Source organism: Schistocerca serialis, chromosome 6, assembly GCF_023864345.2.
Source record: "Schistocerca serialis cubense isolate TAMUIC-IGC-003099 chromosome 6, iqSchSeri2.2, whole genome shotgun sequence".
NCBI lineage: Eukaryota > Metazoa > Arthropoda > Insecta > Orthoptera > Acrididae > Schistocerca > Schistocerca serialis.
Genome location: NC_064643.1, coordinates 205,070,964 through 205,087,161, shown reverse-complemented (window position 1 = coordinate 205,087,161; position 16,198 = coordinate 205,070,964). Strand labels below are relative to the sequence as shown.

The window sequence follows — 16,198 nt, the reverse complement described above, 5'->3', positions numbered from 1 at the left end:
ATCAGTGCTTTCTTATTGTTTGTGTATTGCTATCATGAGTAGCATATCTGGATTGAACAGTGGAAAGATTAAATAAAAATGGAAACTGAGATTTGTATTTCATGTTTCAGCACCACAAGTTAACCTTTCTGATATAACAACATAATGTAAAACCAAAAGCTTTAAAAGTACCTTCAGTTTTCTCGTGAAACCCATGAACAATTATTCAAAATTTCCTTTTCGATCTGCAAATATAGTGGCATACATTGTAATGTATGGAAAGGAGCTGTAGAGTTTGCTAATAGTTATTCATTTTTAAGAAATTATTTTTGAAGTTTAAAAGGTTCATAGAAAGAGCAAAATAGAGAAAAAGTTCCTGTGTTCCTAGTTAAAAAAAAAAAAAAAGTCTAGGTGTTGCATACATGCAACGCATCATGTACTCATGCACTTTCCAGTCAAGAAAGCATACAATACAATATGGAAAAACATCAGTTATTTTATTTTTGTTTCCAAGATATTTATTAAAATAACTTCCACTGATATTCTATCATTGTTATGCCATATTTATGAATATATAACTAACACAATCTGCTATAGTAACATCATATCTGAATTTTGATCAATCTTGTATTAATGATAAGGGCACTAAGAGTAATTTTCCAGCTATTGGTGGAAATTGGTGTAACAATTCTTAAGACAGAAAACAAAGGTACATCTCACATTTTGCACAAGTAACAAATGTATACCCACCAGATCCAATATCTCTGCGTTGATTTCTTCTGGCATTCCAATTAGGCCAGGGGTCAGAACATTCACTTGGTACATATTGTTGTGGGATGACAGCCCTGAGACAATTTTTCTTTCTTGTCTCAAGTTGCTGCAGAATGCCATTGCTGGGTCTACCTCTTTTCTGTCCAGATCTTCCTATGTTAAAAAGACACTGCACCACCTCAGTCCCAAACTATTCTGATTCAGGGGTTGCTCAGAAAGTTTCTTCTTTAATAGCACTTCCTCACAAAGGATCCAAGCATTTATGACTGAAAGCTCACGCTTATGGTAAAACAGTCTGCAATACCACCTCTTGCATGTTAGTATTATGTAGTAATGACCTAGATTATTGTCCATCAAATCTACTCTTCCCAAGTGGTTGTTATACACTGTTAAAATTTTATGACGGTCAATTTCTTCATATGATTTTGAACTTTTAATAGCACCTCAGTTTCTTTTCAGCAGTTTAACTGCGAATGTTGACAGGAAAGTTGTCCTTCCATATCACAGAAGATACACCAACACTATCCACACTGGACATGAATTCATCTGATGTACCTGCCGATGACTTACTTGGTTCTTTTTCTGCACATAATTTGCAATCAGGAATTCTGTTTGTATGTAATTTTTCTAAAGACAGCGTGCCCTGTTGACACAAATACACCATAAGTGGAGCTCATCTGCAGAAGCTGCCAAAGTAAAGTTTAAGACTGATATGTTTCAGGATGTGTCTAGTAATTCTGATGACAACATTCCAGTTAGCACTCAAATCTGGCTCTGAAGGAAATTGAAAAACAGGATCATTCTCTTGCCATGTATAGATCTCAAATCTGCAGGCAAATTCTGATTTAGAACAAAGAACAAATAACTTGTAACCTCACAGTTTATTCTGAATGCAATTCCACAGATGATGTCTGATTTTCATTGCTCACATTTGCTCATCAAGTCACCAACTCTCATCCATTGGAATTGATGAAAAGCTTTTCAGTAGAGAATCAACAGTTAGTATGATTTTATACAATTTATCATGATCTTTCTCACCTATAGGTATTTGTTGAAAGTTGTCATTAAAATGTAGACTTGCCCAAATTTTTACAAATATATTCAAGGCATATGTTAGTACTATAAGTGACAAACATCAGTAAACAGATTTTAATCACTTCTCCCCGCAAGACTTTGTTATTTGGAGAACTTTAGCTAGATCTGTACAGGAAATATACAACATTCTTTCATCTGTTATTTTTTGGAGCGGTTCACATTTGAAGAAATATTTGCAAAAGTAGTATGGTGTCTTCAGCTGTGTTATTTCATCAGAATAATCTAAGTTTCTTTTAAAGTTCTGCAGGAATGGTTCTTTCTTTCCAACATAGACTGGATGCTTTTTAAGTTGCTTTGCCACTTTTAGGTTCACCTTTCTTGTTCATCGTCTTGTGAGCACAACCAATGGTTTTGCTGTTATGATGCTGAGTTAGTGGTATAACATAATGAGAAACATTTTCAGTTTCAGCCTTTTGAGACACATGTACATTTTCAACACTTTGTGGGGTACTTGGAGGAAAATGGGATAAATCAAAAGTTTCTGTTTTGTTTTCAGCTGAGAAATCATTTTCAGAACTTGTGTCACCACTTAGTTCATTTGGATTTACTGTGAGATCATCATCAATATCACTGTCGAAGCCACTGAGTTCATCATCACTCACAGAAGGCATATCCAGCTGCCCCTGGCAGCAGTGTCTTTCAACAAAAAACCACATACTGAATAATTGATCCATAACCTAAAAGACAATGTTAAAAATTAACATAACAATAACTATACCTCCCTAGAAAATAACATCCAAACACAAAAAGCAGACCATTGAATGAGAATATTCACAAAAATTATGATAAGGCAAAGTAGCTTCACCTATACTGTATGTCAGTATCCACACAGTGTTTCATATGTGCAATATACACAGACAATAATATACAATTTTAAACTGAATAATTTGCACACCTTGTCTTCTCAATTATTGTTCTACATACCTGCTTTAGTTTGTGTGATTTTTCCTTCTTTCTAAACTGGTTCTTACCGAGGCAAACTCAATGTGATATTAAGCAAAATTCACACTCAACAACTTTATCTGCAGTCATACAAAGAAGCTACCAGGAGTCTGCAATGCAGCCAATTACTACACACATAGTATCAGAGATACTAACTACGAACTTTGTTGCATCTGTGAAACTTGGTTTAGTTCATTAAATTCCCACTAGGCATGCGAAAAACAATTTTTCAATCTATGTTGCAGATATGCAACACTGTACATTTAAGGGATAAAAAAGATGAGAAAGGTAAGAAGAACATGTTCCATAATGCAGAAGATTACCTAAAAGTCATTTCAAGTTTAATTATTTCTGAGAAATGTTCATTGTCATATATAATTGCTGTGTCATAATTAAAAAGTCTTTATAAAACATGCACCTACATGTGCTCACTGAATTAGACCCAAGGCATAATTTATGGGACACCATAAGAATAATTTCTAGAGGCACCACAGTAATGAATTTTTGGAGTATCATATCAATGTATGTTATTTGTGCATTCTAAATAACATAAAAGTTCACATTTAAATAGTATCACATCTGGGACCTCAGCAGTTTGGTCCCATGGGAACTTACCACCACAAGCACCATGTTTCATCTGAAAAATGTTGTATATATGATATTCTTTACAATAATTTTCTGATGATGGAAGATCATACCACAGAATTCTCCATGTGGGAATGAGCACCAAGACCTATGGGTTAGTGGTTACAACAAACCAAATACATTGGTGACCATAATGTGTCATTACAAAATATCTACTGCAAGTGGGGACATCAAGAGGAAATGAGAATCACATGAGTCAGCTCCTCTGTTGTCAGAATAATTTTTTAAAGATCTTTGACAAACCAAGATGAGTTCATGGGGGCACATAAGATAGTCATTTTTCTCATTTATCACTCTTTTTGTCCTCTGTGCTTTGTACATTTATGGTGTTTCTTCTGTACATTGTTCCATTACCATGTCGAATCATCTCTTACCTGGATGTTCCACGACACTGTGTCCATTAAACAAGTCACCAACATGTATGCTTCTCCTCAATACACCTATGACACACTTCTCTCATTCACTTTGGCTTTGGTCTTCATCCACTGTATTCTTCCACGTTTTAAAAATATTTTGAAGAATGTTTATTTAGCCATACAGTTTTCCATTTTTTGTCACTTTTATTTACCTTACATTAAGTGACAGCATTCGTTTTTGCTCAGTTTTTGAACACTTTAAGTAGCTGATATTTGATCTCACTCAGCAGATTTCTTTGTTGCATTCCATATTGCAGGACGAGCAAAAGGGGGGATGGGCAACATTAGAGGCAGGTAAGAAGGAGAAAGAGAAAATACAAAGTGTTAAGAGGCAAGTGAATGGGTTGTAGGATGATCAGGTATGATTGGAAGCTGAAGCAACAGGCAGAAGGAGGAGGAAATAGAAAGAAAGAAAGAAAGAAAGGAAACAAATAGATTTTAACACAAAATTCAATTAATACAATTAGAGAAACAACTTCCTTCTCAAGGCAAAGGTCTTGTGTGATACCAAGAAGATAGAAGTTCCTGCTGTTGCATTAACAGTGCATGAGAGACTTTCTGTAGAATATACCAAAACTGTTATTTGATTCTTCTTCCTGCTTCTCTTTCTATCTGTTGTCCTTTCTTCTTATGTGTTGTCTACCGTATTTACTCGAATCTAAGCCGCACTTTTTTCCGGTTTTTGCAATCCAAAAAACCGCCTGCGGCTTAGAATCGAGTGCAAAGCAAGCGGAAATTCTGAAAAATGTTGGTGGGTGCCGCCACAACTAACTTCTGCCGTCGAATATATGTCCCGCTACACAGGCATGCTTTGTAGGCACAAAGATAAATACTGGCGCCAAAACCTCTGCGTCAGTAAATAAATTTAAAAAAAAGGTGGAAGACGAGCTTTTTTTTCTCCGCCCCGAGTTTCAACCATTGCATTTTCATACATTATCCAACGAAGTAAATACGAATTCCATATTGTTCATCTTCGAATGTAGCAGAATTTCAATATACTATGAAAATCCGACTGGCAAGACTGTTTGGGATGTTTTTCTATATGGCCAACTTTACGTTCTGAATTTTTTCCTGCCTGTGAGAAGAGATGGTTGCTAATAGGAACCTGATGAAATGTGAATCACATGCACTATTCTCTTCACCATAAGAATGATGTGAATATAAACATTTTGCCATGTATTCTTTCGTGTTTGCTGCTATCTCATTTAAATCCTGTCTGACAAACTACGAAACTAGAGTGACACAACAGTAAACGCGGAAGAATATACGTCATGTTTATATTCGTATTATTCTTATGCCTAATAGTGATACAGTCAGAAATTAAGCACGGCAACTGACTAGCTTTTTAAATCTAAGATGACTCTAATTTCTGTGCAGAATTTGATGTACTAAAGAAGCGGCCGCAAAGATTTTCAAACGGAGAAAAATTTTCGCCTAACTCTCGTTCAGCACATGTTCTATCATACGCAGTCTATTATTTGGTTCTTGTTGATCATTATCAAAGAAAGCAGCAGTGTAAGTAACAACAAATAGCAGTCTCTTGCCATTGTTTCGCTAATGAGACGATTCCTCTCTCTCTCTTTTTTTTTAATTGTATGCGGCGGTAGCGCGCACAAAAGCAAGCCATGCCGCGAGCAGCGACAGGCCGTAAACATGCACTATCAGAATGCGACGAACAATGCATGACACAGTACAGTAATGCATTTTCAGCTTAGAGTGACGTAAACACCTATAACAAAGAAAACGTCACTTATCAGATCAAAGCAAAATAAGCAATCGATTCAAACCAGACGAAGCACGTGGAAAAGGAAGTGTACCCGTATAAATACGGACGGAGCGCCTGACGCATAGCAATGGCTACCTGATAAAGCTTAACTGTTAAGCTTACGACTCGAACCAAACTACTGTAGCTGTATCGTCATTCGTTCGACCTAAATTGTGCCTCATATTACAATGGACCGACTTTGTTTCGATTTGGAGGTGAGCCCTAAAACTTTTCGCTCCCCTTGAATTTCGAGTCTCAAATTTCAGGTGCGGCTTAGATTCCAGAAAATTTTTTTTCGTTTATTTCGAATCTCAATATTTCAGGTGCGGCTTAGATTCGAGTGCGGCTTAGATTCGAGTAAATACGGTATTCCTTCTGCCCTTCTCTTACATGTTGTCTTACATGTAATCATATCTCTCTCTCTCTCTCTCTCTCTCTCTCTCTCTCTCTCTCTCTCTCTCTCTCTCTCTCTCTCTCTGCTCTTGTAGTATATGTTAGTACGTGATGCTGTTTAGTACTTGACTTTATGTTCTTTTTATTGGTTAAAAATCATTTAACTCATATGGTTATAGTAAATAAACTGTTGTTCCTACACTCTCTCTTTGTTATTGCCCCAGTTTTTCATCAGCTACAAAATCAGTTTGTAATTTTCTTCCTTTTATTTTTCAATGTCAGTTAAAAGCCATAAGAGTTGAAAGCTGTAATGTATATATTTTTCTGTATGATAACTATTTAATATAGAGATGAAAGTACTATGTTGAATTTGTAGTATATTAGATGTTTGAGTAGTTTATCAGAACTGACAACTGATTCCATCACATTTATTCGTTTGTAGGAACTGGAACAGCTTCTATAAGAGTAAAAGATATTAATGATATGCCACCTCAGTTTACAAAGGATGAATGGTTTACTGAAGTTGATGAAACAGATGGAACAAACTTGCCTGATACTCCCATATTAACTGTAACTGTTCATGATGAAGATGAGACAAATAAATTCCAGTATAAAGTGAGTCTATTCTAAATAGCAGCCATGCTTATTTACATATCTGTTATCTTAATGAAAAATAAGGAACGTTTGAGCAGAAATACTAATACAAGACTATTTTAGGTTATCGAAAACAGTGGTTATGGTGCTGATAAGTTCACTATGGTAAGAAACAATGATGGAACAGGATCACTAAAGATAGTCCAACCATTGGATTATGAAGATCAGCTTCAGAGTAATGGATTCCGTTTCCGGATACAAGTCAATGATAAGGTATGTTACATTCATCTTTTAACAATTCTCTAGAAAAACAGTCAATCATCTGACAAACACACTTAACACGCCATGACGCCATGGCAAAATATATGATAAAATCTTTCACGCATCAGAAATAAGTTTTGTAGATTTTCAGATTAACAAATATTATGTTTACAGGTTATGACAAAAATTTAGTAACTGATTAGTTTCAAAATGAGAAAAATTTATCTTTAACCTTTCTTGAAAAATTACCTTATTTTTCTTAAAAAATCACTAGTTGCAGGTTTTGTTACCACATTAATTTCGTTTGACATTTAATATCCTAGTAATATGAAATACAGGGTGATTCAAAAAGAACACCACAACTTTAGGAATTTAAAACTCTGCAACGACAAAAGGCAGAGCTAAGCACTATCTGTCGGCGAATTAAGGGAGCTATAAAGTTTCATTTAGTTGTACATTTGTTCGCCATTTCAGCCAATAAAGTTTTTGGTCCCTTTTTCTTCGAAGGTGCTACTGTAACTGGACTACAGTATCTGGAGATGTTAGAGAACTGGCTGTTCCCTCAGCTCAAACAAGAAGCACAACAATTCATATTTCAGCAGGATGGAGCGCCACCACATTGACACTTATCTGTCCGTAACTACCTGAACGTCAACTACCCGAGACGATGGATCGGCCGCCAGGCAGCCCATGACAGAACACTTCATCACTGGCCTCAAAGAAGCCCTGATCTTACCCCCTGCGATTTTTTCTTATGGGGGTATGTTAAGGATATGGTGTTTCGGCCACCTCTCCCAGCCACCATTGATTTGAAACGAGAAATAACAGCAGCTATCCAAACTGTTACGCCTGATATGCTACAGAGAGTGTGGAACGAGTTGGAGTATCAGGTTGATATTGCTCGTGTGTCTGGAGGGGGCCATATTGAACATCTCTGAACTTGTTTTTGAGTGAAAAAAAAACCTTTTTAAATACTCTTTGTAATGATGTATAACAGAAGGTTATATTATGTTTCTTTCATTAAATACAAATTTTTAAAGTTGTGGTATTCTTTTTGAATCACCCTGTATTATCATCTGTATTACAATTGTTCTTGTAATATCTAACTCATACAAATTTTAAAAATGAATTTTACAAGACAGTTGCAAACTGAAACATAAGCATTATCTGTGTCTTTGTTTTTCAAGTGTTCCATGTATTCCCTTTAGAATTTATAAGACAGACGTTTCTGCAAGACATGAATATTGTTCATCTCCATTTGCTATGTTTTAATGAGTGGCAATAGTGCCTCAGTATGCAGTATATAGCAAATGCCCATATTTGAACCTCTGTGTGAAAGGGGTCAGGCATATATAATACAGAAAACAATCTCTTGTTGCACATGTGTGTTTGTGTATACATTTGTGCCTAATATTTATAAGTAAATGATGCATTACAATCTGGCAAGGTATTTCAATGACTGGGCCCAAAAAAAAATCCATATGGTAATGTGAACAAACATTTGTGGTATTCTTACAGCCTCACTAGATGACCATGTCATCATAAGATACTATATGTAACATGAACAAGCAATCTGCTTAATCCACAATTTCATAGAATTTCCAATTTCAGAAACAGAAAGCTTATCACAGTAAAATAACTCGTACTAAAAATGATATTGCTTCCATAAAATGGAACAAATTTTCATATCTGCGAGAAGAGCCTGAGAGAAGTGCAAAAAGTTTTAGGTATTATCCAGCACTTAAAGTAAGGTTCTGGTAGTATTGAGATGATCTTGGGCTTAAATAGTGTGGTTTTAGACACTGAAAGTGAACTGAATGCCACTCATGGATTAGGCTTTAAGCCTGTTCTAATAGGCCAACTGTTGCTTACAAGGTAGTTTGAGAAGTTACCTATGAACATAGGACATGTGATTAATGAACATAGGACATGTGATAAGCATGTTGCCAATCCCTCCAGCCATTATTGCGATTAGGTGAGTCCTGATGATGCCTCTGTTTCTTTATTCAAACAGCTTCTCATTTGGCCTCATGGTCCTCATTCCAGACCTGTCTGTGTTCCACATGGAAGGCAGAGCTGCTAACAATTTGGCTACTGAGAAGTGATTGACTGTAGTAGTGAGAGTTACTCATCTATGATCCACAGTAGATCATACTGTTAATGTGACTGTGCTACCAGAAGATTCTGTCATTCATTGCAATGAGCATGTTTCAAGCTTTTCATTGGACTGTACAATGGTAACTTTCACGAAAAGTTGAATTTTGTGTCTCTCTGGTTCTGCAGACAACATCAATAAGTTTGAATTATGCTTCTGATTTCTTTAGATGTAGAATACTGCTTCTAACTTGTCCTAAATTTCTCTGGCATCCATTTCTTTTCAGGGAGAAGACAATGATAATGATAAGTACCATGTGGCATACTCTTGGGTCGTTGTAAAACTGAGGGACATCAATGACAATAAGCCACAATTTGAGCGTCCAAACATTGAAGTGTCTGTATTTGAAAGTGCTGAATTGGGGAAAACCCTTGAAACCTTTAAGGCCAGTGATCCAGATCAAGGAGGCAAAAGTAAAGTAAAATATGCCATTGATCGGACATCAGACAGAAAGCGACAGTTTTCTATTAATCAAGAGGGCACTGTATCTATTCAGAGGAAGCTTGACAGAGAAGAGACACCGAGGCATCAGGTAACACAGATAAAGGTTCTTGATAGATCTTAACTCAGAGTATAGTATAATTTAAACTTACTTCTAGCAAGCTCATAAAATCTCCTGGTTGTGTAATTATTTTCCCTTAAGAATGCCTTCTATTAATTTAATCCCATAATAGCCTTTCTTAGGTACAGTGTAATCAAAGAAACTTGTAAACTGTATTTATATTCAAAACAATTCTCATGTATACTTTAGTCTTGAAAACAGTGCATGTGGGATTGAAGAATAAATGAGAATTGTTTTAAGATACACATTTTGTTAGACTTTGCTGTGAGAAATAGTAGTACACAAATTCTTCATTAATGGGAAATATTTTTTGGAAAGTAACTAATATTAAGAGTTAATTATAAAAGTCCACCCATATTTTTATTTAAAAAGATGTTATTTCCTTAGCCATTTCTCACCTTAATAATTGTACATGTATGTTTCTTCCAACTGAGGCTTTGGTTCTTGCCAGTAAAAAATAAATGCAGTAAGAAAGTGGTTGTACTGGATGATACTAATCTCTAGTACATGTTGTGATTTGAGTTATCAGATGAATATAATAGATGGAAATGAATTGTGGTAAGGCAAGAACAGACTTGAAACAAAGAAATGCAAAAGATGGAATCGAAGCAGAAGAAGTATTTGAAACTTGGTATAAGCATTTCTTCGTATGTCACATTTCATGTAAACTGCTGGAGTAATGTCTCATCCACTTCCCTTTGTGGTGCTAAGATAAGAGGGCATCACAAAATGTAACTGAATTATCTGAAACAGCACATCCCGGAACATCAACACCGTTAGAGGTGACAGTGTTCAATTACTGAACTGACAATATTCTGATCCAGGTCCTATAAATTTACTGTGCCCACAAATCTTAAGTTAACTGGAATCAAGAATACTCTGCATTACCTCAATTTTGCTGAGCATTATGTTCATACATGCAAATAATTACCCAAAAACTATAACATTATGAATGATCACCCATTATCCCAAATCAAACAGATAACCACTGATAAAATATTCTCCTAAAAAAACTGAACAAGCTGTGATGTGTGGTTAATGCATAGCGCGTAAGATAAATCAGCAGAGCACAATAATTCAAAAAAGATCAAATGCAGAACAAAAAACATGGAAATGCAGATAAAACACTTACATAATACATAAACAAAGAAGCATTGGCAATTGAAAGCAAATAAAAGGGACTAAAACTGTTTAACTATTGAAACTTCCTAGCAGATTAAAACTGTGTGTCGGACCGAGATTCGAACTCAGGACCTTTGCCTTTCGTGGGCATGTGCTCTACTAACTGAGCTACCCAAGCACGACTCACACCCCATCCTCACAGCTTTACTTCTGCCAGTACCTCATCTCCTACTTTCCAAACTTTACAGAAGCTCTCCTGCGAACCTTGCAGAACTAGCGCTCCTGAAAGAAAGGATATTGCGGAGACATGGCTTAGCCACAGCCTAGGGGATGTTTCCAGAATGAGATTTTCACTCAGCAGTGGAGTGTGCGCTGATATGAAACTTCCTAGCAGGCAAAGGTCCCGAGTTCGAGTCTCAGTCCGGCACACAGTTTTAATCTGCTAGGAAGTTTCATATCAGCGCACACTCTGCTGCAGAGTGAAAATCTCATTTTGTTTAACTATTACCTAAACTAGAATGAGATTTTCACTCTGCAGTGGAGTGTGCACTGATATGAAACTTCCTGGCAGATTAAAACTGTGTGCCGGACTGAGACTCGAACTCGGGACCACTTGGTAGAGCACTTGCCCGTGAAAGGCAGAGGTCTCGAGTTCGAGTCTCGGTCCGGCACACAGTTTTAATCTGCCAGGAAGTTTTATTACCTAAACTGTTTAACTTTTACCTTGTTAGTATTTATAGCAATACTTACAATAATGCGGACTGTGCCATAAGTCAGTGAGTTTGCAAAATCGTTATGATTATAGAAAGAAATAAGTTAATGGACAAAATCAGGTTTTAACTACTATTCTGAATGTTACTATTAAAAAGAAACCAAAATTTACAGTTATATGTAATTAATCATCATGAAAAGCTACTCTTGCTTATGCATATTGAACTTTTACATCACTGATTAGAACAATACAGTTCACGGTGTCTCTTAGTCAGTGTTCCTTCAAAACAGTTTCCATTTATCTGATGCTTTTGGTGAGATGTCGACGTCCACCTCATTAATCCATAATCCTTCAGCACATAATCCAGTAATTGGCATTGTCTTGCTGAGCTGCTTGATCAGGGGTACCTGTTACAAGTCTAACAGGAATGCTCAATGTTTGCAGAATTAATTCCATTTTGCATATGTGTCTGCAATGACAAACATAAGGCAAATCCCAAATTAACTAGTGATCAGCAAAATTCTGTTTCCTACACTGATAGACATTTGAGGACATGAAAGTTATTTAAAAGGTAGTTCACAGCTGTTTGTAAAAATGACTGTAAAGCAAATAACTTTACATATTGACATGGTATACAAATGATTTTAAGGTTTAAAAGTAACCAATCACCAAACAGATAGTATGCCACGTCATTGAAAGGCAAGCCCAGTTGAGCTGCTGTGCTGTCACAGTAGAGTCAGCCAGGACAATGTGGCCATGCAGATATATGTGAATATATGTGTTTATCATACGTGTATGTGACTATAATGAAAGCTAGCAACATTCTGATTCTTGTTTATGTGCCTGTTGATGACTCAGAACCCCAACTATTTCATGAGTTGTGTCTTCACTGCTTAAATTGTTCAAATTTACACATGCAACCATCATTTTTAAATTCCACGTAAGTGTATTTATTTGCTGATTTGCTAAGTTCTGTATTATATTAATTAATGTCTGTTTCTTTAAATCTATTATTTTCTTCATGTATGATAGATCTAAGCTTCCTCTGTTAAGGCACATTATTAAATAAGTTTCATCAAATGAATTTCACTTTTCTTTTTCTTCTTCTACAGCTTATTTTTATGAATTATTATTATTGCAAGCATGCTTATTGTAAACACACATTTTGAAATTGTACTGATTTTTCCTATGTCTTTAGGTAAAAGTCTTAGCTATTGATGACGGAGTGCCACCGAAAACAGCAACAGCTACACTCACTGTTATAGTTCAAGACATAAATGACAATGCTCCCACATTCTTGAAGGATTATAGACCTGTATTACCTGAGCATGTACCGCCTCGGAAGGTAGTAGAAATACTTGCAACAGATGATGATGACAGATCAAAAAGCAATGGACCACCATTCACATTCAGGATGGACCCCAATGCAGATGATGTTATACGTGCATCATTCAAAGTTGAACATGATCAAAGTAAGTAAATATATCCCGGTTTTTGCAAAATAAAATTTATAATTTTACACAGTAGTAAAATCAGAGAACAAGGAACAGCTTGAAGAGCAAATGAATGTTAGACAAGAAAGAGAGGAATATTTAGAAATCTGGTACAAGTAGCACAGATAGGAATTACTAGATGCTGTGCTATGGCTTTGTTTTAATTTAATTTTTTTTAACAGAATGGTGCATCTGTGTAATTATATATTGTTTTGTTCACACTTTATGTAATATCTGTTTATTGTGTCAGCTGTTGAGTGAGTGACATCTGTTAAAATGTGTAGTGGTCATGTGGCTATCAAAATTTGCATTCTGATAAATTTAATAAATTATGAGACAGAACTGCTGACTAGTATTTTCCTCCAGGAGAAAAAATATGTAGTGCTGCTGATAGACACATATAAAAGTAAAAGAGGCACATTACATAGCTTTTGGAATTGTTAGTTCCTTCCTTATGGAGGAAACAGGGATAGTCTGGGGAAGGTTAAAAAGGAAGGACAGATTGCTTAGACCTCAGGGTGAGAGAGACCCACCTGCAGTGAGGATGAGGTACACAAAGATGTAGGCTGAGGTGTCAAAGACCAAAATTGTGCTCTCGATTTTCACTTAACATCATATCACAGGTGGTGTTGGAAGTATGACTGTACCCATGTGTTTATGATTTTATATAGCTTATTAGGTGTTTCTCTTTTATTCCTTGGAGAAATGCCAAAGACTCCTCACTTTTTAATACATCCAAAAAACATTTGTATTTATACTGTTTTAATTACAGTTTAAGCTTTAACAAATGTGAACTTGTAATGCACTGTGGAAAGACATAATCTAATCACAGATGTGACCACAATGTTATGGATAAGACACAGAAAAATGAATGAGAAAATATGATCTATCAAAAGTTTAGGACTATTTCAGGATAGAAAATGAAATGTATAAGCAGTGAGCAACATTATTATAACTTATCACCGAATTTTTGCACGTCTTCACATTATTAGTGGACAAATCACATCTGTGAACATGAAAATTTTGGAATTTGAACATTTGGAATAATCATAATACAGTCAAACCTGGATAAGTGACAGTTCAAGGAACCACTTATTGAAATTTCTCACTAATTGAAGTTCAGATATAGACTCTCTCATATTTAGAAGTTTTTCTTAGTCATGGTTTAGCAGTTACATGTCTGACCTGGAGAAGTTTAAGAAAAGGGTGTAAGTTATACTGTATTAAGTTATAATGAAATTTTTAATGTCATTTACTGTGTACCTGGCTACATTTACTGAAAGATGTCTGTCAGCTTTCTTTGTATTTCCAGTTTGTTATTCCAAATATGGTTTTCAACCTCTCATATCTTTTCAAAAACTGACTCACCTGTCGAAAAATCAAAAACATATGCGGACGTCTTCTAATCTATTTGAAGCATATTGCTTTTTGGGAATAGCATTTATTCCTCTTCAAAACAGGCATTTGTGTGATAGAGTCTATTATTGTTACTTTTTCTGTCTTTGGATATGTTGACATAATGAGTAACAACATTGTCATCCGTATATTGTCCGACACATGTCATTGTTATTTGTTGTTGCTAGGCCTAATTTCAGTATTTTTTCCTCTGGCTCTAAATATTGGCTGCCTTACAGATCTAAATCCAGGTTCCTTGAAACAGTTCTTGATAATACCGTCATTTGCTGGTGACTGGGCTTTCGCAGCAAATTTCATACCAAGAACTATATTTATCTCGGGATCAGTGTCATTGTCCAGACTAGTCAGAATGTTTCTGATGATGTCTTTGTGGTAATGATACCACAAGTGTTGAACCAACTGATGGCATTGGGAGGTAAAGAAATGAATTTCACATTTATGAGTGTTGATACTTCTGTGTGGGTAGAACAGTTGTCAACAAAAAGAATGATTTTTCTTCTGTTGTTCTTACTTTCTCCTTCACCTTTATTCAGCAATACCTTAAATATTTCCCTTATCCACCAAGCCTTCATGTTTCAGGTAGTAAGTTTAAAGCTGCGAATATTTAAATTACCATACCATAAATTTAACCCCTCTCTTCATGCACTATCATCCAAAGCAGCTGGAAATTAAAATTACTAGAGAGGAATTATTAAGCATCCCATTCAGTACAAGACTAGTGATGGCTATAATTGCTCTCCTTCAGTTTGGGCTGCCACCGACATTCACAATAGTTGACTCTTATATCTGTTTGTATGTGTGTGTGACCCACTCTACACAGAAGTTGAACTGCAATTGTTCCACAGGTACAACGATTATAATCTCAGCACAAACAGTGTTGTGTGTGACCTGAACATTGCCTGTTCTTATAATAAAAGCATCAGAAAAAAGATTCACATAAAACTTTCAAATTGAGAGATTAACTGATTAGCTAGTACTTACCTGCCAATAGACACATATAAAAATACAAGAAACTATCTTAGCTTTTGGAACTATTAGTACCTTCTTCTGGGAGGAAAAATGGGTAGGTTAAGGAAAGCAATAAAGGAGGGGCAGGTCCCTCTGACTCCAGGATGGGGATCCACCAGTCATGAGGATGAGAGGAGACAAAGTTCTAAAAACTAGGATACTTCCTTGTACTTTTATATGACTTTATTGACAATAATAAATATTTTGCCTCCTGAAATACAGCAACAGTGAGGTCCTACAAGTATGCTGTTTTTGATACAGCTACAAACTTCAATTCAATATACACACCAGGCATAGAAAAGAATAGTGAGGTGCTCTGCACTTTGTTTGCATTTTCTCCTCAAATGTGAATGTTTTAGCTGGGAGGTGCTTGGCAACTTGTAAAAGGATTATCAGATTTCAATTCCGTTGAGTACACACATCTTCATCTGCAGGTTTGCATTCCCCAGCTGCTTTCTTAAAAACTGAATAATTACATCTTTTAAAAGCCTTTAACCAACAATTACCAGCTGTAAAAGTTTTGTGGTAAACTTTTCTGTCCAACAGTAGTCCAAACACAGGAATATTTTTATGGAGGGTTTGTTTGACCCATTTCGTAAACCATTTTTCTATTGTAGAAAATTCACTACTTAAGTTTATCTCTGTATTTCCATATGCCTCAGAATGCAGAGACATTATGGGATCTTTCTCATTCACAATCTTACAAAGGGTGGATTGAGGCAAGACATTTCACTCTGAAACACACTCACAATTCTATGTTTATTATTTGATGGAGGTGTTGTAATATATGCCTGAACATACTGAGAATATCATGCATCTTCCTCAGCAACTAATGCCTGCTTAGTTTTTCTTTGTTTCCTAAAACACTG

The 16,198-nt window shown here is 35.8% G+C and overlaps 1 protein-coding gene across 1 annotated transcript in view; it reads left to right on the top strand.

The window, feature by feature from the left end:
- Positions 1-16,198, top strand: part of LOC126483649 (neural-cadherin-like) — a 263,505-nt gene that overhangs the window by 204,169 nt on the left and 43,138 nt on the right. The window contains exons 7-10 of the mRNA XM_050106709.1: positions 6,449-6,621; positions 6,724-6,873; positions 9,243-9,548; positions 12,611-12,884. Coding sequence (XP_049962666.1) covers positions 6,449-6,621; positions 6,724-6,873; positions 9,243-9,548; positions 12,611-12,884 — 903 coding nt within the window. The remainder of the gene's footprint in view (positions 1-6,448; positions 6,622-6,723; positions 6,874-9,242; positions 9,549-12,610; positions 12,885-16,198) is intronic.